At 43.4% G+C, this 27,337-nt stretch overlaps 1 protein-coding gene and 1 pseudogene across 2 annotated transcripts; both read right to left on the reverse strand.

Moving 5' to 3' along the window:
* LOC109878196 (cytospin-A) lies at window positions 1–27,043 on the reverse strand. 2 transcript variants are annotated; one of them, XM_031819187.1, is made up of 16 exons: window positions 26,805–27,043; window positions 21,246–21,405; window positions 20,739–20,877; window positions 18,982–20,624; window positions 16,537–16,744; window positions 16,144–16,217; window positions 15,763–15,938; window positions 14,329–14,495; window positions 14,051–14,154; window positions 12,934–13,024; window positions 12,314–12,409; window positions 11,929–12,079; window positions 11,059–11,161; window positions 6,722–6,838; window positions 5,563–5,622; window positions 1–4,883 (listed from the first exon to the last, which is right to left on the reverse strand). In XM_031819187.1, exons 2-16 carry the CDS (start codon window positions 21,393–21,395, stop codon window positions 4,794–4,796), a joined length of 3,369 nt encoding a protein of 1,122 aa, XP_031675047.1. In that variant the 5' UTR covers window positions 21,396–21,405; window positions 26,805–27,043; the 3' UTR covers window positions 1–4,793. The 2 variants fall into 2 exon arrangements, with proteins under 2 accessions (XP_031675047.1, XP_031675046.1); XM_031819186.1 differs by having other exon boundaries at window positions 14,311–14,495; window positions 26,805–27,042.
* Window positions 23,838–24,005, reverse strand: LOC116372056 (uncharacterized; annotated as a pseudogene).
* Window positions 27,044–27,337: the final 294 nt, after the last annotated feature.

The raw sequence follows: 27,337 nt of genomic DNA on the forward strand, positions 1-27,337 counted from the left end.
AGTGGTTGAAAAATGAGTTTTAATGACTCCAAACTAAAATGTATGTAAACTTCAGACTTCAACTGTATGTTCTTCAGTGGTGATATGTCAAGATGATAGATAATACAATGTCAAAACATCAGACTATAATGTTAGGGAAAAGTTTCAGTCCTCATAAATTACAACATATACAGTGGCTTCAGAAAGTATTCACACCCCTTGACTTTCTCCACATTGCTGTTATAGCCTGCATTTAAAATGGATTAAATTGAGATGTGTGTCACAGGCCTACCCACAACACCATAATGTCAAAAACACAAAATAATCAAAAATGAAAAGCTAAAAACAGAGGCAATAAGTATTCAACCCTTTTGTTATGGCCTAAATAAGTTCAGGAGTAAAAATGTGCTTAACAACTCACATAATAGGTTGCATGGAGTTTATTGGCTGTGATAATACTAAATACTAACCTAATTGACAGAGTGAAAAGAAGGAAGACTGTACAGAATACAACATTCAAAAACATGCATCCTGTTTGCAACAAGGCACTAAAGTAAAACTGCAAAAAAAGTATGTTTTTTCCCCTGAAGAAAGTGTTACGTTTGGGGTAAATCCAATACAACAAATTACAGAGTACCACTTCATATTTTCAAGCATAGTAGTTGCTGCAACATGTTATGGGTATGCTTGTAATAGTTAGGGACTGGGGAGTTTCAGGGTAATAAAGAAACAGAATTGAGCTTAGCACAGAAAAATCCTTTCAGCAAGACAACCTAAAACAAGGCCAAATATACACTGGAGTTGCTTACCAAGAAGACAGTGAATGTTCCTGAGTGGCCGAGTTAGTTTACTTAAATCTATGCCAATACCTGAAAAGGGTTCTCTAGCAATGATCAACAACCAATTTGACAGAACTTGAAGAATAAAAAAAATACTAAAATGAGCAAATGTTGCACAATCCAGGTGTGGAAAGCTCTAAGAGACTTACCCAGAAAGACTCACAGCTGTAATCACTGACAAAAGGTGCTTCCATAAAGTAATGACTCAGGGGTGTGACAACTTGAGATATTTCAGTATTTAATTGAATACATTTGCAAAAATCTCTAAAAACATGCATTCACGTTGTCATTATGGGATATTGTGTGCAGTAGATGTGATCAAAAAAATGTAGTTAATCCATTTAGAATTCAGGCTGTAACAACAAAAAGTGGAATAAGTCAAGGGGTACTATACTTTGATGGCACTGTACCACTTATCAATACCAATGTATATTGGAACATGATCAAGAGACATTCCGAGGGTGTCTTAGGGATATGCAAAATACATTTCAAATTCACATGCGTATAATACACACTTGTACATGTGTGAAATAGGACAAATATAAGCACACCCACCCAAGTATTATTACATTGTGTACTTGGCAAGAAGTAGCAGAGGAGCTTCACATAATAGAATCATAGCAAACCAACTACTGTTTGGATCCAATGCATGTCAGATTTTAGCCACAGGTTTGCAGTAATGGCAATGGGAGATATAAATACATGAGATTTAGATGTAACATACTATGCAATGTTCAACAGTAAATACTGTACATAACAAAATCACAGCTCATGCGCTCTCACAAATTAGTGTTCATCCATACAATCCCTCCCTACAACTTAAACCGCACAGTCTTACTCTCCAACCACACTGATCGACAAAAATAAAAAACGACCACCCATGCTCCTAGTTGTGCTTGGTCAGTGAGTGCCTCAATCACCATGCAGTGCCTGGCAAGCAGACCGGAGAAAATGTGCTTTCAAATATATTTAAAAAATATAATTTTTATTTTTTTAAAGTCCCTCAAAAGTTTCATCGCCACATGCAAGTGTGTTATATCGTAGATGTATGGGGGCCTAAACTAAGGTGGTACGGCAACGAGGGAGTATCCACAGCTTCCTGTGCCATTCTGAAATTATACAGTAGTGTGGTTGGAAACAAACGAAAGGCAACAAGCCAGCTTATGTTATGAGCTTATGAGAGATATCAGTGCAGCAGTGTGATGAAGTCATAGACTGGTCACATACACTACATAACCAAAAAATATGTGGACACCTGCTCGTCGAACATCTCATTACAAAATCATGGACAATAATATGGAGTTGGTCCCCCCCTTTGCTGCTATAACAGCCTCCACTCTTCTGGGAAGGCTTTCCACTAGATGTTGCAGGAACTTGCTTCCATTCAGCCACAAAAGCATTACTGAGGTCGGGCACTGATGTTGGGCGATTGGGTCTGGCTTGCAGTCGGCGTTCCAATTCATCCCAAAGGTGTTTTATGAAGTTGAGGTCAGGGCTCTGTGCAAACCATTTCTAGATATTTCTCGCTTTGTGCACAGGGGCATTGTCATGCTGAAACAGGAAAGGGCCTTCCCCAAACTGTTGCCACAAAGTTGGAAGCACAGAATTGTCTAAAATGTCAGTATGCTGTAGTGTTAAGATTTCCCTTCACTGGAAGCAGCCCGAAGACCCAGATCTTTATTCCTCCTCCACCAAACTTTACAGTTGGCACTATGCATTCGGGCAGGTAGCGTTCTCCTGGCAGCCGCCAAACCCACATTTGTCTGTCACACTGCCAGATGGTGAAGTGTGATTCATCACTCCAGAGAACCCGTTTCCACTGCTCCAGAGTGCAATGGCGACAAGCTTTACACCACTCCAGGCAACGTCTGTGAGCCAACTCCAGGTCCCGTTCTGTGAGCATGCGTGGCCTACCACTTTGCGGCTGAGCTGTTGTTGCTCATAGACATTTCCACTTCACAATTTGTAAAAAATTTAAAAGTTGACCGGGGCAGTTATAGTTTGTCAAATTTCTGCCCTGCTGACTGGTTGGAAAGGTGGCATCCTATGACAGTGCCAGGTTGAAAGTCACTGAACTCTTTAGCAAGGCCATTCTCCTGCCAATGTTTGTCTATGGAGATTGCATGGCTGTGTGCTCGATTCCATACACCTGAAAGCAACGGGTGTGGCCGAAATAGCCGAATCCACTCATTTGGAGGGGTATCCACATACTTTTGTATATATAATATCCTTTAACATTTCTAACACTTGCTTCGCTATACTGGATGGTGGATTAAACCACACTAATAAACCCACAGAAACTAATAAGCAGAGGCACAACATGACAGTCATTCTTCATTCCAATATCGTTCTTGACAACTATGTAAACTACATAGAATTGAGTTCCACATTAATGTTAGTAAGGCTTTATATCAATGAAGTAAATTGGGTGAAGATAGCTATATAATTTACATAGGTGTTACTTAAGCATTTCTTGTAGTTATAATTCGCTGTGCAAATTTCTTTGTAGGCTAGGTAAATGTTACTGGCAATATATCAACTTACAAAAAGTTTGTTTACACACACACACACACACACACACACACACACACACACACACACACACGATTAGTTAAATCCATTGTGAGTTGAGCTCAGAGTATCTAATAACACATCAATCTTGTAGTTCAAGAGCACTGTACTGTGAACAATCCTGGGAGTTCAATGTATGGAATGCAAATCAGTCTGCTGTTGGTGGAAGTAATGTGTCAACACTAACAATATGTTAATACATTTGGGTCCAGCAGCAAAACTGATGCATTTTGCAGTTGAAAAACTTTCCCAATCTTGATTGATGACGACAACAAAAGTGACTATGAAGAATGTTCAACCTTGAGACTCAACATCCTGGCCAAACAGTCCAATCAAATCACCAAGAAGCAGGGCTTTTGCCAAGTCTAGCCCTGGACTTCACATAAAGAAAAAACACATTCCTTTTTTGGTTCAGGATTAAGACAGTTCTATGTGAGAAAGCTGTCACGGAGAGGCATTGTGTTGGTCCCGTAAAGTTCATTGGTCTCTGTTACCAATACAAAATGCTACTGTATCAATGTTCACGCTCCTAAAAACAGACCAAAAGCACATCAACATTGTAGCTTGAATCTAACAGGTGATCGTGAGAGCACCTGACAGCTTTATCCCTTATGATGTAGCTAGTGTTTTTCATATAACTGCTGAATAACTAGTGTTTCTAAAAAGCTTCACTTCGATTTCTCCAAAGATGCTTTGAAAGCATGGAGCATTGAAACAGTTTCATTGAGACATTTCTGCTACAACCTCTTAGGAAGTCAGTGATGTGATTTAAACAGGCACTTAATCCATGATAAAAGAGGAACCTGCAACTGACAAAGTGTTCCATTTGGCCCTCTTATTTCCATAGAAAATAAGTGCCATGAACATACTACACAATGGGTATGGTTTGGCTGAAACATTTTGGATAACCCCTTGGCTAGAAGAGTAAAGGCTGGGTGCAAGGCACAACGACTGGGATAGTCTGTAGCATGTTCTCCAACTGGTTTAACCAGATCATTTGGATTAAGGGTCATCTCAACCGGGTTATCCAGTAACGGATCAGAGTAAAAATAGAATCCCCAACAGAGCAGGCCCTGAATAGGTGCTTGAAGTGCCCTTAATCTGTGTGTCCATCACACTTAAGGTGTCAGTGAAAAGGGCAAGACTGTTCACAATTGCAATATTATGAATAGCTTGCAGTGAGCTTATTTGTATGTTTCTTATGGCGATTCAAAACTAGCAGGCCTCTAGACCAGAGACAGAGTGGCCGGCGTGTGGCACGGCTGGGATGAAGGGTGGTTCAGTGAAGTGAGCTATAACACCAGAGTTGAATGTCGAGTTGAAGTGTTGGAGGTGCAGTGAGGTCAGAGGAGCTTCCGAGCAGGGCTGCAGGTTGTGCTTGCAGTGTTGGGTGGGGAAATCACATCAGGTCTCAAAGTACTTGTAGATGGCCGTGACGTAGGTCATCACACTCTGCCAGTCTGGTCTCTCAGTACTGGCCATCTCATTGAGGTCCTGCAGCAGAGAATGAGACCACGGGGGTGACAGAAGCTTTGTCGTTAAGACACATAATGCCTTGGAAAAAGTCCTTGCCATTTGTTCATTTTTGTATCATTTATTTATATAAAAACTTGAAATAACATGCTGTTGTTGTCTAGGTCAGAGATCCATAATCGGACTAGAAATAACTGTGGAGGTCAGAAAAGTGCTTTTGTGGCATACATTCTGAAAATAAGAGCTTGCATCTTCTATTTCTGGAATCAAGTGAACCCATAAAACAAATGTCAGGACAATTATATTATACCTAGCTATGGATAGTGAAATACACTCATGTGAGGACTTCTTTTGTGAAAAGGGCTAAAATAGCTGTCCAGGTGATGCTGGACAGCTGCACCTGCAAGCCTGCTCAATGAAGGCAGTTTCATCTAAAAGATCCTCTCTACAGGAGTCTGCCTATAAGAGCCAGTGAGTACAGTCCACAATCTCAACGCATCACAGAAAACATACCATCCTCAACATGCAATAGAATAGCAGGCCACAATTCACAACCTTGCCAGTGACATTGTGGTGATTTTTAAAGGTGAAATGAGCCTGAAAGATTCTCTATTAAAAATTAGATTTTTTTTAAGCATGTCAGATATAGTTTTGAATATAAGCCTGTGAAAATATTCAGTTCAGTTAATCTTTCACTTACCAGAGTGGACTTGATCCCCACACTCTCTGCAGCCTGGAAGGCTAGTGTGAAATTTCGCCTCTAAAGATAGGGAGACAAAAACACACTATAATGATCCCTGATGACAGATTAATGAGACAACTGTAAACAATAGCTAGGTTCTCATCCAATTGGTGAGAGATTTATGTAAATATTCAAAAACCTACATAAAAACAATATGCACATTTTCCCACCAGAGTTTCCATCAAACTGACATGGTGCAGATAAAGCATGTGCGTGCCGACATGGTGCAGATAAAGCATGTGCGTGCCGACATGGTGCAGATAAAGCATGTGCGTGCCGACATGGTGCAGATAAAGCATGTGCGTGCCGACATGGTGCAGATAAAGCTTGTGCGTGCCGACATGGTGCAGATAAAGCATGTGCGTGCCGACATGGTGCAGATAAAGCATGTGCGTGCCGACATGGTGCAGATAAAGCATGTGCGTGCCGACATGGTGCAGATAAAATGACTTGTGGTTATGTTCCCATGTACCGAATAAAAAAAATCTAAGTTAAATGGGCTTCCATCGCAACTGCAACTCTAACGATGATTTTGTCACAAAAATTGTTGCGATAAATAGTAAACTTGCACAACCTGGTTTTAGCACACGCTCTCGAGACTTGGCTGAAAGTGGACAGGGGGTTATATGATTTTAAAAGAACAAGAATTTTATTTAATATTTGGCAGCCAAGCACCGATCATCATGTCATCAGCATTCACATAATAGCCTACCTTTGATATTTAGCCTATTGTAAATTTGCATGATTACCGTACACTCAAACACAAATAAACTTTTTATTCTTTTCCACGTGGTGGTGGTAGGCCCATATTATCTTGTGACTCTGAATTTACTTCGATATGATGTTATTATATCAATATTTGCACATAAAGGCATTTCCACTGCATTTCTTGAATAATTCATTTTAGTCACAAAAAGATCCCACCAGGTCGAACGAAACAAATTGTCTGTTGACATTTGTGAATATGCACCAACATTTCCTGTTTCCATAAACCCTGTTGTGACTTATTTTAGTCAGGTAATTCTTCCACATGTAATGGTTGGATGGAAATCTGGACATAGTTCTTTGACACATTGTTACTCATCATCACCACCACCACCACAGGAGGTAGGCTTGCCTTGTCCTGGCTCGTGAGCTCCTGGTAGGGGATGTGAGCAGGCAGGTAGGTGTGTAGCACAGCACAGAACGCAAGGCCGTCGTTCCAGCTGCTGCTGAAGTTTGTGATGTCGATGTTCTGCCAGAAAGAGGGGCAAAGGGTTATTTTCATTGTAGTGCAAATGTACAGTGTAAAGACATGTGGGATGCAGGAGGAGTTTGGTATTGATAATACAATATATAACTGGGTCAGGTCCCAGACCTTGGTCCTAAAAGCACCATGCTGCTTCATCCTACTGGTGGCTATAATGTCTCAAATAAACAGGCTTGTGTTCCCCAAGAACAAGCTGTTTTATGAGAATGACCTCGTTTCTCTGAAGAATGAGGTCGTATACACTGAGTGTACAAAACATTAAGAACACATTGCAAATATTGAGTTGCACCTCTTTTTGCTCTCAGAACAGTCTCAATGCATCAGGTCATGCACTCTACAAGGTGTCGAAAGCGTTCCACAGGGATGCTGGCCCATGTCGACTCCAATGCTACCCACAGTTGTGTCAAGTTGGCTGGATGTCCTTTGGGTGGGGGACCATTCTTGATACACAAGGGAAACTTATGAGTGTGAAAAACCCAGCAGCGTTGCAGTTCTTGACACATCACATTTACATAAGTATTCAGATCCTGTACTCAGAACTTTGTTGAAGCACCTTTGATAGCGATTACAGCCTTGAGTCCTCTTGGGTATGACGTTACAAGCTTGGCACACCTGTATTTGGGGTGTTTCTCCCATTCTTCTCTGCAGATCCTCTCAAGCTCTGTCAGGTTGGATGGTGAGCAGCGCTGCACAGCTATTTTCAGGTCCCTCCATAGATGTTTGATCGGGTTCAAGTCCGGGCTCTGGCTGGGCTACTCAAGGACATTCTGGATTTTTCTTCTTGCCACTCTTCCATAAAGGCCAGATTTGTGCAATATACGACTGATTGTTGTCCTATGGACAGAGTCTCCCACCTCAGCTGTAGATCTCTGCAGTTCATCCAGAGTGATCCTGGGCCTCTTGGCTGCATCTCTGATCAGTCTTCTCCTTGTATGAGCTGAAAGTTTAGAGGGACGGCCAGGTCTTGGTAGATTTGCAGTGGTCTGATACTCCTTCCATTTCAATATTATCGCTTGCACAGTGCTCCTTGGGATGTTTAAAGCTTGGGAAATATTTTTGTATCCAAATCCGGCTTTAAACTTCTTCACAACAGTATCTCGGACCTGCCTGGTGTGTTCCTTGTTCTTCATGATGCTCTCTGCGCTTTTAACGGACCTCTGAGACTATCACAGTGCAGGTGCATTTATACGGAGACTTGATTACACACAGGTGGATTGTATTTATCATCATTAGTCATTTAGGTCAACATTGGATCCTTCAGAGATCCTCACTGAACTTCTGGAGAGAGTTTGCTGCACTGAAAGTAAAGGGGCTAAATAATTTTGCACGGCCAATTTTTCAGTTTTTGATTTGTTAAAAAAGTTTGAAATATCCAATAAATGTCGTTCCACTTCATGATTGTGTCCCACTTGTTGTTGATTCTTCACAAAAAATACAGTTTTATATCTTTATGTTTGAAGCCTGAAATGTGGCAAAAGGTCACAAAGTTCAAGGGGGAAGCTACTCCTGCATTGTCATAGCTGTGTGCTTAGGGTCGTTGTCCTGTTGGAAGGTGAACCTTCGCCCCAGTCGGAGGTCCTGAGCGCTCTGGAACAGGTTTTCATCAAGGATCTCTCTGTACTTTGCTTTGTTCATCTTTCCCTCGATCCTGACTAGTCTTCCAGTCCCTGCCGCTAAAAAACATCCCCACAGCGTGATGCTGCAACCTTCTTGCTTCACAGTAGGGATGGTGCCAGGTTTCCTCCAGATGTGACGCTTGGCATTCAGGCCAAAGAGTTCAGTCTTTGGTTTCATCAGACCAGAGAATCGTGTTTCTCATGGTCAGTTTCCTTTAGGTGCCTTTTGGCAAACTCCAAGCGGGCTGTCATGTGGCTTTTACTGAGGACTGGTTTCTGCCTGGTGGAGCCCTTCTGGAAGGTTCTCCCAACTCCACAGAGGACCTCTGGAGCTCTCTCAGAGTGACCATCAGGTTCCTGGTCACCTCCCTGACCAAAGCCCTTCTCCCCCGATTTCTCAGTTTGGCCAGGTGGCCAGCTCTAGGAAGGGTCTTGGTGGCTCCAAACTTCTTCCATTTAAGAATGATGGAAGCCACTGTGTTCTTGGAGACCTTCAATGCTGCAGAAATGTTTTGGTACCCTTCCCCAGATCTGTGCCTCGACACAACCCGGTCTCTGAGCTCTACGGACAATTATTTTGACCTCATAGCTTGGATTTTGCTCTGGAAGCGAAATAAACTCACACCCGTTTAGGCGATGCTGGTTAGTGGAGTAGAACACTTGAAAAAGGAGAGCTGCACACTCTAGGAGCTCAGATGAAATAATTCAATAACCAACATTGACAGACAAGCGGTCATCATTGGTTTTTGCTCTGACATGCACGGTCAACTGTGGGACCTTATATAGACAGGTGTGTGCCTTTCCAAATCATGTCCAATCAATTGAATTTACCACAGGTGGACTCCAGTCAAGTTGTAGAAGCATCTCAAGGAGGATCAATGGAAACAGGATGGACCTGAGCTCAATTTCAAGTCTCATAGCAAAGGGTCTGAATACTAATGTTAATAATGTAACTGTTTTTGAAATGTTCAAAATGTCTAAAAAACTGTTTTCACATTGTCATTATAGGATACTGTGCGTAGAGTTTTTATTTATCTATCAACTTTAAAATAAGGCTGTAACAGAAAATGTGGAAAAAGGTCATTACCTTCCGAATGCACTGTAAATCTTTTGTCTTGCCCATTCACCTTCTGAATGGCACACATACTGTACACAATCCATGTCTCAATTGTCTCAAGGCTTAAAAGTCCTTCTTTAACCTGTCTCCTACCCTTCATACACTGATTGAAGTGGATTTAACAAGTGACATTTATAAGGGATCATAGCTTTCACCTGGTCAGTCTATGTCATGAAAGAGCTGGTGTTATTAAATGTTTTGTATACTTAGTGTATGTTTATTGAGTATGATGTGTCTGCTCAAGTTAATCTAATCAAATGAAATGATCAATCCTTAAAAAAAGCCTTTTTACATCAGCAGCTGTCACAAAGTGCTTATACAGATATAGTAATGCAGATGTAGAAGCACAGGGGCTAGGAAAAACTCCCTAGAAAGACAGGAACCTAGAGAGGAACCAGGCTCAGAGGGGTGGCCAGTTCTCTTCTGGCTTTGCCGGCTATAGATTAAAAAAGTACATGACCATTAAGGCCAGATAGTTCTTCAAGATGTTCAAACGTTCATAGATGACCAGCAGATAAGATGACTAGCAGGGTAAAATAATAATCAGTGGTTATAGACGGTGTAACAGGTCAGCACCTCAGGAGTAAATGTAAGTTGGCTTTTCATAGCCGAGCACTTAGTTGGTCGAGACAGCAAGTGTGGTAGAGAGAAATAGTGAGATAGAAACTAGATCTGTTAGCACATTATAATCCTGGCAGGATTGTTTCCTCAGCTACAGCAACAACAAAATAATTCCCCACAGAAAACAAAGATGGTTAGTTTCCATCCCACTAGCGCAATGCATTACATCCCAATGCTCTCCTCCCAGCCAGGCAAACCACAGCTTTTCTGTCAGGCAGTTGAAAGGACGTGTGTAATTTGGCACAATTCCTGAAGAGGACCTCTGTAAAGGGGGAACCATGACGACCATTCACTCTCTGCACCAGAACCAACAAGACCATTGAAAACAAAGCTGTTTCAATATGATAGAGTGAGTCTTAAAAACGTGCCCTAGATAGAAATTCAACAAATCAATATAGTTGATTTATAGTAGCTAAATGTTTATTCCCTCTCTGGATGACGCTTGGTCCAATCCCATGCTTTAGAGTAGGAGAGGAACCATAAGGACAACACAATAAAACTGACAAGACCTCATGACATCTAGAATGGTTTAGGACTTGAAAAGGAGAGCATAAAGGATGCACTGATATAGGTGTCTGAGAGGGGCTTTTAAAACTCAATCAACTAGACCTCTGGAGGAATAAAGGACATTCTGACGCTATTCAACGCTATTGAATTAGACTGTCATTAATGAGCCTCACACCAGATATATTTTAAATAAAAAATAAAAAACATCCTTTGGAACAGTCTCACTGTTGAGATATTTAACTAAATAAATTATTATCAACAGGCGAGTCAGTGACATGAGAGGTGAAATGACCCGAGATATCATTCTCATCCCAACCCGTCTGTTCTGACTGAACAACACATACCTGGTACCCCTCAGTCTTCTTCTGGCACCACTTGAGCAGTGCGTTCCTCTTGGAACCCCCATACTCCCGGGCCAGCGCAGAGAGGGGGTCCTTCCGCTCCTCTCTGAACACACGTCACATAGGAAAGGGCAGAGAGTCATTTGAATTAATACACATATCCAGATTCCATGTACCTGGCTAGTCCACAAAGTCCATTGAAGCCTAAATGCTATAGTCAAAATCAGTGTTGTAATACTCGAGACCGGTCTCCAGACCACACATTGAGTGTCTCAGTCTCGACTAGGTCTCGGACAAATCAGGACTCGTCATTTCTTCCCGAGACCATTAATAATTATCAGCTCCCATTCAGTAAGCGCATAAAACCACTTCATCAGGCCTACTATCCACACTTAATAGCTTTTTACCTACATGGGCTTCCTACTTCAACATTAACGTCCTTTACTTCTGTTGAAAAAATATCCTCAAGCTTTGTTTGCGCTCGTCAGAATTTCCTTGCTTTGCTAGCATTCTCACTATTAGTAAGTTGGAAGAGTGGGGAAGTTGGGAGAGTGGCTCCCTATTTGCCCTCAGCTTGCATTCTGAATGTCTAAATATAAACACACAGAAACACTGGACATTTTCAACTCTTATTATGGTGGCGATTTGACACAATTACAATCATGGTCTTGAATTGGACTTTTTGTGCATTTTTCTGGTCCGGTCTTGACACGCTCTCAAACCCCTCCCGATCTTGGGTTTGACTCGATTGAATCAGTCTAGCTTTAAGTGGTCTCGAAAACAAAACTGGTAAAAATAGAATGTTAACCATACAAAGGACTAAGTGGACTCCTATGTATGGTATGAAAGGTATGGAGCTGATAAGGCTGTTACCGGAGGCGGCTGCGTGCAGTGGGGGTGACGGAGGCGGTGGGAGAGGAGGAGGACAGGGAGGAAGCAGAGCCCATGGCCATCAGAGAGGACGAGGTGCCACCCTCAGGGGCAGAGATGTCCCTCTTCATCTCCTCACTGCTCCTGCGGGACACTGGCCACCACACAAACAGACAACCATACAGTGTGGCTGACACGTCTTCACAGCAAGTGACACCTCAAAAGTCTGATCTGTGCTGTGTGTGCATGGTAGGGGAAGCAATTCAATAAAATATTTTGTCAAATGTCATTGATTTCTTTCTCAAAATGCACTTAATTTTACTGGCAACCATTTAGAAGAATTGCGGATTTATTTCAAGGTCGATTCCTTTTTCCATGACTTTGATACCTGATATGGCCATAGCCTTAGATGAGTCCATGTTTGAGACCCTCTGCAGAGCAGAGGCAGGGCGGCTGGCAGAGGAGCCCCTAAGATGATGCTCTGCTGTGGAGGGAAGGACAGTGGCAATATTAACAACCCCACAACCAGTCAAGAAACAAATATGACTTTCAAGCAAGAGGGATGTGGGGTCAAAAGCAACATTCCAGGCCTGGAACTGTCAAGTACCATGGAAGGAAGTTAATTTTCCATGCAAGAAAACATTCGAGCATATGACCAGTATAGTACGTTCACATTTATAGGCCTTTGAACATGAAGTTAGCAGGGCTTCATGTTTACCCACCCATGGTGCTTTGTTACACCTCCCTCAACATATTCAATTCAACATGAAGCTCTGCTGACTGCACGCTCGCCTCTTCAGGGGCTAATTACACCAGCCCCCCTGCTTGAGGCAAGGCACCACCACACTCGCTGAGATATAGCCACATAATATGAGGACTCACTGAGGTCTAATGTCCAAGATGAAATTGTATTATTTTCCTGTGACATATTAAAACGCCTCTCTCATTTTGTCCAAGAGAGACCGAATGAGATCCAGACATTGAGCTTGGTTTGTGCTACTGACTCACCTGGCATGCTGATGTCTGTGTAGCTGGGCCTTTTGTCATTAAGAGAGGAGAGGGGTTTGGCTGCTGAGATGGACCCAGTTATGGACTGTCTCTGAAATAGACCAACAGTCATTTGATTAAAACTCTCACATACAAAATGTCTTCATCCTCCCAACAGAAGTAGCCTACTGTTTGTCATTTCTGGAAAAAGGCCCAGCTTGAGGTCATTTTGACAGCAGCACTAGCAGCCAGCCACTGGCAATAATCCTGTGACTGCAGAGGAGGTAAAAAAAAAAAAAAAAAAGATGCAACAAGACTGAAGACTTATGAAAGTTGTATGAGGAAACAGAAAAACCCATCTCCCCCTGAACTCTGATCCTTTTATATGAGAACACCAGATTCTCTACTAGAATAATGCATGTAAAATATCGAAGGCTCATATTTCCCCCCTCTTATCCACAGTATTACATGGTACCCACCTGGACCTGAATGTGTCCGTCTACTGTATAGCACCGCAAAGTTCATGACAAAGGTGGTTGTCCTTGAGCCATGAAGCTCATTATGTTCTCAAAAATGTGTGAGAGTTTAAAACATAAGAAAAAATATATATGGGGCAATTGAATGCACTGAGAAAGAATCTATGGATGATGTGGATGCACTGATAGTAAGTCACTCTGGATAAGAGAATCCACAAAATTACCAAAATATAAGTGAAGGGAAAGTGAGGTAATGGAATTAGAGTGATGGGACAACACTCTCAATCAAAAACTCAATGTCTGTTCCATCTCACGGTCTGTGTATGAGGTAAGCCCAGCTGTGACAAAGTGCCAGAAGAGGAAATGCCACCTGTAGAGTATTGGAGGTCTATAAACACTGCGAATATAGAACAACTCTTGACCTGGTGGTCAGAGTAACTCTTTAACTACTGCACCACTCCCCATCCTACACTGCTCTGGTGGCTTCTAAAAACACTCCATTTGATCTAGACCTTGGTAAGTAGTTCTGTGTGAAAGACTGGTCTAGTGTAAGCCAGGGATTCTGTGTGTGTGTGTTTGACCAGATGCCTACATTTAGAGCTCGCCATGCAAATAAAACACACTGAAATGGGTCAGTGGGTCAAATGTTCCAGGTGATATACCTGCATGGGTGTGATGGCGGCAGCAGGAGGGGTCTTCATGGGGCTGGGACTCAGGGGAGTGCGTGGTAATGTGACAGCAGGGGCAGCGGTCGGGGGGACTAGGCCTGTTGTGAACAGAAGAAGACACACAAAATCAGTCACATCAGGTAGAAATCCCACAGTAATAGAACTACACTGTATAAGGAGCAGTGATGCTGGTAGGCTCATTACTAGGAATGTACAGGTCAAATTAGAAGTCAGAAAAGGGGTCCATATCTTACACTCGCAGGTTGGGGTACCTTGTGAGGAGGCATTGTCGAAGCTCTTGATGAGGGTTTTGACGGTGGGAGAGGGCTCTGAGGAGGTAGAGGACCGACGGCTCAGGCCCATACCCTGCCTCAGTGCAGCCAGATCCCTCTCCACTGCATTCATGTAGTTATACACCCTGCCCCTCTCCTCATCCTGCCTGAGGAGATAAACAAAAACACACACATACAGACCAAGGCACATCAGGTGTCACATCACCCATTTCATGTGTATGAAAATACAGACCAGCACATCCAGCTTGATCAATGTGACTATCACTGTTAAACCCAAACCTGCAGATACATCTCCCTTAATGGCCTCCAACTGCTCTTAAACGCAAGTAAAACTAAATGCATGCTATTCAACCGATCACTGCCTGCACCTGCCCGCCCGTCCAGCATCACTACTCTGGACGACTCGGACTTAGAATATGTGGACAACTACAAATACCTAGGTGTCTGGTTAGACTCACATTAAGCATCTCCAATCCAAAATTAAATCTAGAATCGGCTTCCTATTTCACAACAAAGCATCCTTCACTTATGCATGCCGATCCTCGACTTCGGTGATGTCATCTATAAAATAGCCTCCAACACTCTACTCAACAAACTGGATGCAGTCTATCACAGTGCCATCCGTTTTGTCACCAAAGCCCCATACACTCACGTTGGTTGGCCCTCGCTTCATACTCGTCGCCAAACCCACTGGCTACAGGTTATCTACAAGTCTCTGCTAGGTAAAGCCCCACCTTATCTCTGCTCACCATAGCAGCACCCACTCATAGCACGTGCTACAGCAGGTAAATCTCACTGGTCACCCCCAAAGCCAATTCCTCCTTTGGTCACCTCTCCTTCCAGTTCTCTGCCGCCAATGACTGGAACAAACTGCAAAAATCTCTTAAGCTGGAGACACATATCTCCCTCACTAGCTTTAAGCATCAGCTGTCAGAGCAGCTCACAGATCACTGCACCTGTACATAGCCCATATGTAAACAGCCCATCTATCTACCTACCTCATCCCCATACTGTATTTATTTATTTAGCTCCTTTGCACCCCAGTATCTCTACTTGGTAATGCACCATTCCAGTGTTTAATTGCTAGATTGTAATTACTTTGCCACCATGGCCTATTTATTGCCTTAACTCCCTTATCTTACCTCATTTGCACTCACTGTATATAGACTTTTTGTTTTCTTTGTTCTACTGTATTATTGACTGTGTTTGTTTATTCCATGTGTAACTCTGTTGTTGAATTGTGTCGAATTGCTATGCTTTATCTTGGCCAGGTCGCAGTTGCAAATGAGATCTTGTTCTCAACTAGCCTACCTGGTTAAATTATTTTATTTTTAAAATTATCACAATACAGCTGGCGTCAGCTGACGAGACACTTGAGAAATCAAGCACAGCGTGTTCCTCAGTGTCTCTTACTTGCGGTTCTTGACTTCCTCCAGCTCCTTGCCCAGCTTCTCGTTCTTCTCCTGGGCCTCGCGGAGACGGTGACGCATATCCCCAATCTCCTCCTGTGCTTCCGACTTGATGTCATTAGCGATGACCACAGCCGTCTGCAGATCAGCCTGGAACTGACGCCACTCTGCCGACTCTTCCTGAACACACACAGCGAAACAAAACAAACAAGTGCATCATGAGATACGGCCCTCAATGCTGAGGCTGAATTTTTTTGGGGGAACCAAACGTCATTATATTGCTTTCTAGTGAATTCCAGTTGTAATGAACATAGCCCAAACCATAGTGCTGCTGTGCTTGACCGTGTCAGTGAACCCTGGTCCTCAGATGGCCCTGTCCACTCACCCTCAGCCTCCGGTGGAGGATCTTAATCTCCCGCTCCATGTCATGCTTCTGGTCCTGTAGTTTTTTCACAGAGTCTGAGGGAGGAAGCAGATACATGGCTGAGTTCATGTGAACAGGCCACAGGATATATTCACACGCAGCACAGAAAGATACGTGTGCCTTTTATTAGCCTGAGTGACTTATAACCACACAAATAAACAAAGGTGCGAGTACATAAATCTCTTATTCTAACAGAGGACTATTCACACTTTCCTCAGGCTGCAAGAAGCCTGACAGCCACCATGTGGGCAAAAGTGGAAAATGCATTGTGCGGCTCCAGTGATATGATGTGATATGATGACGTGGTTCTATGATGCTGTGCCATGTTTCCCCCCCTGGGCCGAGCCCACTCACTCTCCAGGTCTGTGATGACGAGGTTGTCGTGGAGTTTGACTGCTCGGTGCTGCTCCACCTCATCCTCCAGCTCAAATATGGTCTCCTTCATGTCCCCGATCTCAGTCTCCTTCTCCAGCAGCTCACCGCGCTGTTTCTCCAGCCCACGCTTCTGCTCAGCCATCTGCTTCTGTACCTGTTCCTGGAAGTCCTGGTACTCCCCATCCAGCTGCACACACCACCCAGGACAGAAGAAATCAATCATCTCATTCATTAACTAATGGCCCAAATGAATACTGATTCTTTTTTTTCCTTCCCCCCAGTGGTGAGGGAATACAGTGGTTCGTCCTTTAAAAGTTGCAGCGTACTGCGGCGCAGCTTGTATGGTGCTGCAGAATTCTATGGCATGTTATTTAAGTGTGAACCACTGGTGCCATTAATGCTAGTTAGTGCTAGTTTGACCACCAGAGGGCATCTTTGAGAAGCATTTGATAGCCTTCAATAGTGGCTGTATTATAGAATTGATAACCTTTTTTGTAAGAAAATAGTATGAGAGACTGATTAAGAAATCTTGCTTAATTCATTTAATAAAAATGGTGTTTCTATTCCAAGAAAAACCCTCTGAATTTCCATTAGGATGGAACGGAAAAAATTGTGCTGGGCTATTTAGCTAAGGAATCCCCGTGTCATGCAGGCACGTGGGAGACCGGGGTTCAATTCCCCGACGGGGAGGAAGGAGTAGGCTCTCCTTGTAAATAAGAATTTGTTCTTAACTGGACTTGCCTAGTTAAATAAAGTTTACACTAAGAGCATAACATTTCTACACCCTAATTGAATAATTGTCGTCTAACCAATACCCAAACAGAAAAGAAATGTCATTGATTTATCAAGACCAGTCCCCACGCTCGTCCCCACGCTAGTCTCAGAGCAGTGCAAAACAGTAATAAAATAGTTGAAGGCTTTTGCTTCTAACTTCAATATGCTCTTTAAATAAATAAGACTTACACCACTTTTAACAGCACATTACTCAACACTAGTGAGACTCATGTCGCCTACGGTAGGCCTACAGTATATTGAAAAATATGAAGTGACTCTCCGCCAATAATTACATACAGAGGATATTTCTGTAATTCACCGATATTTATTCCCATAGTAATTTGTTATGGATCCATAACTAAATAAACATCGGATTTTGAAGAGTATTTTTATCATTATAAATATGCCATTATTAGTTACATTGTTTTACTTTTAACGTGCAGACTGGCACTAAGCACCCCCCCTCCCCATGGGCTAGGTCGGTCTTCTGTGCGTGGCTCTGCGGCCCATCCCGTGCCCCCTGCCCTCCTGCCTTTAACCTTGCACCCTTTCAGTGGATACAGCTGGAGAACTGCAAGGCAATCCCATTGTGCGCCAATCAGGAGCTATGACCAATATATATTGTCCTGCTAATAACAGGGTTAATAATATATGCGCGAATATCCAAGGGGCTTTCATATAATTCAAAATTAATAATAAATCATTTTGTTTAAAACAATAACAATATTTTGGAGATGAATTTGTTTTCAAATACAGTCAAATGAGTGAGAAAAGGGCCATTCTTGAACACGGGGTGCGATATTTACTCATTTGTTATTTAGAATGGATTTATTTCTATTGAGTCATTCTGATGGCAGAGTCAGGATTTGGCATAAATAGCATGAATTCAAAGACCCATCCTGCCTGGTGTCAATGGTATAGGCTGGTGGCGGTGGTCTACCGCCATCTGATCTGCAGCAACTATGCGATGCCATCACATCAGTATAGACCAACAATCCTGTGGATCTTTTCCAACTTGTAGAATCCATGCCCCAAATAATTCAGGCTGTTCTGGAGGAAAAGGTGGGTCTGTCCCGGTACTAGATGGGTGTACTTAATAAACTGACCAGTGAGTGCATAAAGCAGACAGATGCATTTCTATGAAAGCTTTAAAGTAACTGTCCAGTGAAAATCTAACTTTTAAAAGTTCATATTCTGTTAACTCATACCCAAATAATGTTGTTGACTCATCCTATAAGCATAAATTAAAGAAAACAAATACTTAAACCACACCTAAAAAAATGCTTTCTCTTTCCTCATAACGTGATGTCATGTTGGCTCATTTGCTGAGCTGGCCAATCAGCTGTTTACTTGTCATGAATATTCTTAATGACCGGTATACGGCCACACCATTCTGCTGTTGGGTACGACCCATACCATTCAAACACAGAAAAGATGCTTTTTAACATACTTAATAAAAAAAATTGGAAGGAAAACTATTTCACTCATAATGAATTAAAAACACTAGACAGTTACTTTAAGGTGGTGTAGAGGAAAGTGGACTTTTATGAACTTTTCACAAGTTGGATACAGGAGACAGAAGCAACCATCAAAAGGGTTGGATGAAGGAAAGTGTACTACCTCTGTAGGATAGTGTGTGCGTGGACTCACCTTATTGAGGGTGTCCTGCAGCCTGGTGACATCACTGCAGGCGTGGCCCAGGTCCTCCTGCAGTTTGGCAGCCCTGCCCTCTGCCTCCTCCTTGTCCAGCCGAACACCCTCCAGCAGCTGGCAGATGTCACTCTTGTCTCCAGAGTTGTGGATGGAGTAGAGCTCAGCCACCTTCTGCCTCTCCTGGTCCAGCTGGGCCCTGCAGCGGCTCAGCTCTACCTGGTCACTGCTCACCGCCGCCTTGTACTCCTCCAGCGCTGCCACCATGGCCCCCCGGTCCTGCCTCTCTGACTCCATGATGCGCTCCATGTGGTGGTTTCTCTCCTTCAGAGCGCCGATCAACTCCTGGGCCTCGGCGTTGTCCTGCTCAGCCATCTTCAGTGTGTTGCTGAGGTGCTGCTGCACCCCCAGTAGCTGCTCCCTGTCGAAGCGGGCGTTGTCGGCCAGGTCCACGTAGCGCTGCTCCAGCTCCATGTAGCGGCCACTCTTGATGTCCTCCTCCAGGACGTAGGACACGTGGTGATCGTCCAGCAGAGAGCGGAAGTACTCAATCTGCCGGCCGTAGTGCTCCAGCTTGTCGCTCTGCTGACACAGAGAGTCCATGAGGATTACCTTCTCTTCCCCTAGCCTCTCATTCTCTCCATTCAGCTCCTGGGTGATCTGCTGCAGGTCAGCCAGCTCCTGTAGTGTGGCCTGCAGCTCCTCGGCCGTGCTGTGCTGGTTCTCCTCCATTTGGTGGATTCGCTCTGTCAGGCAGGCCAAAGACACCTCGCTGGCGTTGCCGCTGCTGCCCCGGCACGAGCGTTCTCGGCTGGGCAGGCTCTCAGACTCAGAGGAGGAGGAGGCTCCGGAGGGGGCGTCCAGGGCGTCGTCGCTGGATGTGACACCCTGGTAGACCTCGCTGGACTCACTGTCCAAGTTGTCCAATGAACCGCCGTGCTGTTGGTCCGTCAGCAGGTCCTCCAGGGAGCCCGGAGCAGAGCCCTCCACAGAGGAAGTGAGGGTACCAGTGCACCTGCCATCGCTGTGTCTGCTGCTGGCAGCCAGGTCTGGGCTCAGGGAGGCGTAGTTAAAGAGCTTGTCAGAGCCATCCAGCCTCTGCTCCAGGGAGAAGCCAAGCGCATTGAGTCGGTCCTTCAGCATGCGGTTCTCACTCTTCAACAGGTTTAGTTCCTCACGGATGGCATGGTTCTGCTCCTGCAGGAGGAGCAGCGTGGACTCCACGTCCGCTGCTGTGATGGCCGACACCTCCCTCTCCAGGGGCTTCTCCTCCCCCCTTCCGCCTTCTCCCTCCTCTGGGGGCACCTCTTCCCGTCCCAGGCCCAGCTGAGCCCTCATATCTCTCAGCTCACTGCGTAGGTGCAGGATCTCCATGTCTTTGCTCTTGGCCAAACCCAGCAGGTCCTCCACCTTGGCCTCCAGGGCCACCTTGTCACTGATCTGGCTGTCTGATTTAGACTTGTTCATGCGGTTCTCTGACTCTGCTAGCTGCTGGCTGCGAGAGCGCTTTCCCTGGGCCACATCTCCCTGCCCTGCCCCTGATGACTGCTTCTTACTAGGCGATGTTCTGGATGTCCGCAGACGATCCCTTGATGAGTTGGGCTCCTTGGAGGTCGAGGACGTCACACGTTTGGCTGAGGAACCTTGTAGAGAGAGAAGAGAGCAAGCATGAAATGCAGAGTAATAATAAATATGATGAAAATATACTAGAGCATTAGAGGTTAGTCAACTAATATAAAGATATAAACAGATAATACCTGTGCTAGTCTTTGGTTTACTGTCTGGGTTACCATTGCTGTTCCCCGTGGAGGCAGTCCTCTTATTCTTGGTCACAGTGCGGTTCGTAGCTGGAGTTCCCCCTGCCATTGCTGCTAGCAGATCATCATTGCTTTTAACCTGGAGAACAATCACATGAGAAAGATCACTTTAATACCACTCCCACTGATCCAGCCAGCCACCAGAAGAATAACTTAGCAATGTTCGGTACCATGGTAAACATGTACAAATGGGTGTTGGCCATTGTATTTTTAAGGGGGGGGGGTGGTATATGGCCCAAAAAAAACACAGCTAAGGGCTGTTCTTAGGCACGACGCAACGTAATTAGAGAGGTAACAAGAAATGTTTTGTCATACCCATGCTATACGGTCTGATATACCATGGCTAATTAGCATTCAGAGCTCAAACCATCCAGTTTCTAATAGATAATATGGTAGAAGTGTACCTGGCTTAGTAACAAAAAGTGTAGGGAGATAATAGAAGTGCACCTTTGACAGTGGTGCTGTTGTGGTGGTCTTGGCTGCAGCCTTGCCGGTGGTTCCTGTAGCAGTGCCTTCAGTCTTCCCCCTCTCTCCACTCTGAGCCTTAGTCCCCACCGGCCTGCCTGTCTTCTTCATACTGGGCTCTCTGATGCCCATACATTTACACCTCAGTGTGGACACACAAAAGAGGTTAAGGACAACACATCAGTGGAAAGATTACAATCAAATACATTTCATTGAAACAATTTCCATAAAAAGGAGAACACCTCATCTCCACAAGTCTGGAAAACAAGGCATTCTCCTTTGGAATTCATCTTGCTCAGTCTCAGATTTCCTGACTGTCAACTCCACTAGATGGCAGTCACTGGCTGGTTTGGGTCTAACTGGGGTTGTTCTGCGGTCAGAAGTTCTTACTGTCACAGATGAAGATTTAATACACAATCCATGTGTATTAGCTCACATCTCACCCAGGTGCATGGACAACTGGCCTTGCTGTCATGATGACCAAGGTAGGGAAAGTATTTGGGGCTTTATGACAGCAGAGCTTATAAAACAGTGTTAAAGGACAAATGAGGCTGTCTTTTTCATCCTGAACAAAATCAAATCACACCAAGAAGTCAATAAATAGGCTAGGTGTTGTGCACAAGAACATTTTACTTTGTCTTCAAGGAATGGTTGTGTAACATTGCAAAAGAATAGCACTGAGAATAGCCTAAAAATAAACTAAATCTGCTAAATGGGTGAACCAATTAGCAGAGTAATGGCTTTCCAAAGGGCTCGGCAAGGCAATACAGTTCTTAGAGATATGGACATGGTTTAAATTATACTGCCGGAGACGAGGGGGGGTCTCAGTAAAACCTTTTCTGTATGCTCTCCCCTAAGATTCCTATGATCGAACCCAACCTGCTGCTTCTGGCTATACTATACCTCACTGCATAGCCTATGTGACCATTAAACCAAAACAGGCTTTCTGGGTGTCTTTGTGCCTGCTCTTAAGATGGGTGCATATGGAAGTACCAACTCTCTGCCTGGAAAGTCTCTCATTGTTTAATCAATTAAGAAGACAAAAAGTTAAGAGTAAATATTATACTTGCTTCATTTTAAAATATAAATTACATAGGGAGCATTTCTGGTTAAAGACAATTATCTGTGCCTGTGACAAAGTGAACTTTTCCTAAACTCTTTTGTTTGGCGTATTAAGAAATTCCAACTTGAAGCCAAAACTCTTTCAATTCTCTTTCTTCCTTAGACTAACTGACATAATCCATCAAAAAGAGTTGCAAATAAAGAGAACACGCCGTCTGGTCCTTGTGTTGGAGTTATGAGATCTTTCCAGAGCTTTTCTAACAGTTCCCCGTTGTCCTCCCTCACCTCATTTATGGCAGAGCAGCAGAGGGCTTGTGCTCATGAGGAGTGGGCCTAAACTCTGCCTAATGTCTCTCAGCTGTGCGCAAGTGTGTGTGTGTGTGTGTGTGTGTGTGTGTGTGTGTGTGTGTGTTGCAACCCTGTGGTGGGGAGGTGCTTGTTTATTCAGACCCCCCATTGAAATATATCTAGTGTACACATTCCTGAACAGCCAGAGGACAAGAGACAGGCCAGACCGTGAATGTTGAAATAACTAAAGGGAAATACAATACAGTAACATAAACATTCCACTTATTGGCAGTAATAATGTAAAAATTAGCATTGGAATATTCCTTTACAGTTGCCCCTATAATGCAAAACAAAAACACAGAAATAGGGACATCTTGCAACAATGAGTGTTCTACTGAAGCCTATACATTCCAGTCAGGTGTGCGTAGGCCTGTTCTCACCTCCATCTGACCTCTGTTTGGATTGTGCAATGCATATTGCCAGCTGCTGACATGGGCTCTCAACACACATACTGAGTAGGCTACAGTTGTCTGTAGCAGTTGTCTGTAGCTCAGATGTGAGTCAAACCAGATCACCCAAACACACAACCTGGACCTAGAGGGCTGCTCTTTTCTGTAGCTATGAATGAATGGGACTGGGTGCCAGAGACTGGGGAATAAACTGACCTTCAGTCTATGCTCACTCTCCATAGAGTAACATGATGGAATGTCTTCTGTAGACCATCAGGTTCAGGTGTGAAGTAATACTTCAATGCCTTTCTTATAGTCAACATACACTGAGTATACTAACCTCTGATCTCACAGTCAAACATATTCCAAAGCCAAAGAGCCAGTCTTAACAGATCCAACCAAAACATTTTTCCTTTTAAGATCACAAGGTCCAACCCGAAATGTGACTTCCACTTTATCTCAACCCGTCCAAAAGATACACATACCTCTACAGGATAGGAGAGGTTGGAGGAGGGGGCTGCCACACTGGGCACCTGTGGAGCAGTTGTTTTGGGGGTTAAGTGCCTTTCTCAAGGGCACAACAGCTGGCAATGGCATTTAGGACTTGATACCAGCAGCAACCCTCCAGTTGCCAGCTCACTTCAGACCAGAGATTTGACCTGGCAACCCTCTGGTGACCCCCTGAAAAGTGGTGCACCATTCCCGGGGGTACTCCAATACCGGGTAGATGCTGAACAAGGCAGTTAACCCACTGTTCCTAGGTCATCAATGTCAATAAGAATTTGTTCTTAACTGATTTGCCCAGTTAAATAAATAAAGTGGAGCAACTCCCATTTCCCACTCCCTATTTGAAAACCCCATTTAATAAGTAATCCCCGGCAGGGGATGTATTAGATAAACTGATAAGAACAGATACTACACTTGATTAGGGTTGCAAAATTATGGCAACGTTCAATAAATTCCCTGGTTTTCTAAATATCCTGGTTGGAGGACTTTTTCTGCTTATTCCCTCCTGGTTCCGGGATCCTCCAAATGGGATTTTGGGAAACCAGGGAATTTATTGAAAGTTCCTGAATTTTGCAACCCTACACTTGATCTTAGCAAAGTTAACACTATCATGTACCTATTATGCTGGATTGGGAAACACTGTGCTATGCAGTGCAGTAAACATGGCTAGGACAGTCTTGTATGGGAGGTTAGGGGATTTTGGTGAACAACTCACAAAAGGAGGAGCCCACTCACAAAGGAGGACACAATCACACATGCACAAACATATTCTGTTTAAAGGGGGAATTGGCTCTGGAAGCCAAAACAGCCAAATACTCCATCTAAATCGATTCTCAATTATGGTCCAGTTTTAAAAACATAAACCCTCTATTTTCATATCACGTCAAAATATTTTCACAAATCCAAAATACACCCTGACTGTTTTAACCCGCTTTAACACATTTGCAGCCACCAGTATTTTTCAGTGACAACTTTGTGGCATCGTTCTTCCGTTTACAGGTGTTCGGAGACACAGATATCTAATTAGCACAGATAGCCCACTCCGTCTTCCATCTGTTTTCCGTAAACAAGCGCTGTGACATGGAAATATGACCATGTGGGAACACTAACCCTATAAAAGGTGTGTATCAATTAAACTTTTTTATTTTTTATTACTCGGCGATATGAAAGATAAGGTTTCAACACACTATCGCTCGCGGTACGGTTTATGTTCAGACCGAGCATTGCGGCTCTTAACAAAACTTACCCTACAGAAGCCTTCGTCCAATTACTTATATATAATGGAACTGAGTGTCATGACCAAGGGCTAGTGCTGAGGGAACCTCCAGCTTTAGGAATGTGCTTTGTTTGGCAGGGGTTTCCTTTCAAACTGCAAGAGGAACATTTCCAAGAACTGAAGATTTTTCACTTTGGCACATTTTTCCAGAAGGCAGGCTGCAGAGACACAGGAGTAGGCTAGGCCTAATACCTATTGCATAAATCACATTCCTTGGACAAGACATTCAAGAGCAGATCATAAAAATATAGCTTAATGATGCACTACGCAGAAATTTCCCCACCATTTCCTGGCTGGTGGGGCCTAAAATTCTAATAGTTCACTTAATTTCAGTTTGTGACAAAACAAGCTAGTGTAGAGAATCACTGTACCATCTAAACCACTGTGAAATATATTTTCCATAACCAAAAATATTGTATTAACAGCTGGTGTACAAAACCAAAACTATAACAAACAACAATATAAAATGCAACATGTAAAGTGTTGGTCCCATGTTTCATGAGCTGAAATAAAAGATCCCAGATATTTTCCATACGCACGAAAAGCTTATTTCTCAAATATGCAAAAAAAAAAATCTGTCACTATTAGTGTGCATTTCTCTTTTGTCAAGATAATCCATCCACCTGACAGGTGTGGAATATCAAGAAGCTAATTAAACAGCATGATCATTACACAGGTGCAGCTTGAGCTGGGGACAACGAAAGGACACTAAAATGTGCCGTTTTGTCACAACACAATGCCACAAATGTCTCAAGTTGAGGGAGCGTGCAATTGGCATGCTAAATGCAGGAATGTCCACCAGAGCTGTTGGCAGAGAATTTAATGTTAATTTCTCTATCATAAGAAAAACTTTGTTTTAGAGACTTTGGCAGTACGCCCGACCGGCCTCACATCCGCAGACCACGTGTAACCACGGCAGCCCAGGAATTCCACATCCGTCTTCTTCAACTGCGGGATCGTCTGAGACCAGCCACCCGGACCTAAGTATTTCTGTCTGTAATAAAGCCCTTTTGTGGGGAGAAACTCTTTCAGATTGGTTGGACCTGGCTCCCAGATTGGCCCCTGCCCTGCCCTCCCAGACCCACCCATTGCCACGCCCCTGCCCAGTCATGTGAAATCCATAGATTAGGGCCTAATTAAATCTATTTCAATTGACTGATTTCCTTATATAAACTGTAACTCAGTAAAATCGTTGCGTTTATTTTTGTTCAGTATAAAATATGCAAAAACGAAACTTTAACAGCCTTTTAGATTTACTGAGATTTAATGAGAATTACAGATTTGTTTACATTTATGCGAGTTTGGTCGGGTTGCCCAAAAAGTATTATTTAATTAAGTCAAATAAAGTTGTCAGTTAAAAGATCGACTCACAATTATTCTACTGTATGAGAACAGTGTGCGTTTTAACAAAAATAAGTATAGCCTTTAAAGAAATCTCTAAATTGCATGCGGTAATGAGTGACATTACCGCATGATTCAAGGAATCAAACATTTAATTACATGACAATTGGTTACTAATGTAATGACATTTGAAATAGAGCAGCTGACAGAATGTCACCCAATTTACCTTGCTTGTCAGCTATCAATCTAATAGCTTGCTGCCAACATTTTGTTACCTAGCCAAACGCTTGTTTTCCCAGTACTTGTATATGACTAGCAGACATAGTTATCATTATACGACAAGGACTAGATTACTTTTAGCTCCATTTTCTCATCACGTTAGCTAGCCATCGTTTTAGCACGCAAATCAATCAATACAGCCACTCATGAGTTGTCAGCTAACGTAGTTACCTACCGTCGCTAACCATTTAAGTTAGCTGCGTCAAACTATTCAGCTATAATACTAACTAATTAGCTAGACAAAAATACACCCACCTAGCTAGTTGAATGTTCCAGGAGACGTGAACGCTGCAAGGTTTTCATTAGCTTAACAGCTATCTAGCTGGCTAAAAGTCATACCTTGTTCTTGGCTTTTTCCATTTGATGATTAAAGATGACTTCCGGGGTGCGAGTACATCTGAAGAAAGCTTTGTAGCCGAGACAGATAGCTACTGGAGATTATCCCAATATGTCCATTGCAGCTGCATTGGTCCATCTGACACGATGCTTTTCAGTTGTCAATGCAGCAACTAACAGCAGCCTGATTCTTGCTTGGTCAGTGCAATCGGGGATCCTTGGGACGTCCCTACCCATACATTAAAACCCCTGCCATGGTCTGGAGAGAATCGTTCATAGATTAGTATTCTAGCCCTTCTATCTCCATCTTCTGTGGATTTTATATGGCTGTTGGCAACCAAACTATCTCCATCTAGAGCCCAACTCTAGTTGAGGGCAGGTTATACAGTATGTATAAATGAATGAGATTTATTTATTTTATTTCACCCTTATTTAACCAGGTAGGCTAGTTGAGAACAAGTTCTCATTTGCAAATGCGACCTGGTCAAGATAAAGCAAAGTAGTTCGACACATACAACAACACAGAGTTACACATG

The sequence above is a fragment of the Oncorhynchus kisutch genome, linkage group LG3 (assembly GCF_002021735.2).
Source record: "Oncorhynchus kisutch isolate 150728-3 linkage group LG3, Okis_V2, whole genome shotgun sequence".
Lineage (NCBI taxonomy): Eukaryota > Metazoa > Chordata > Actinopteri > Salmoniformes > Salmonidae > Oncorhynchus > Oncorhynchus kisutch.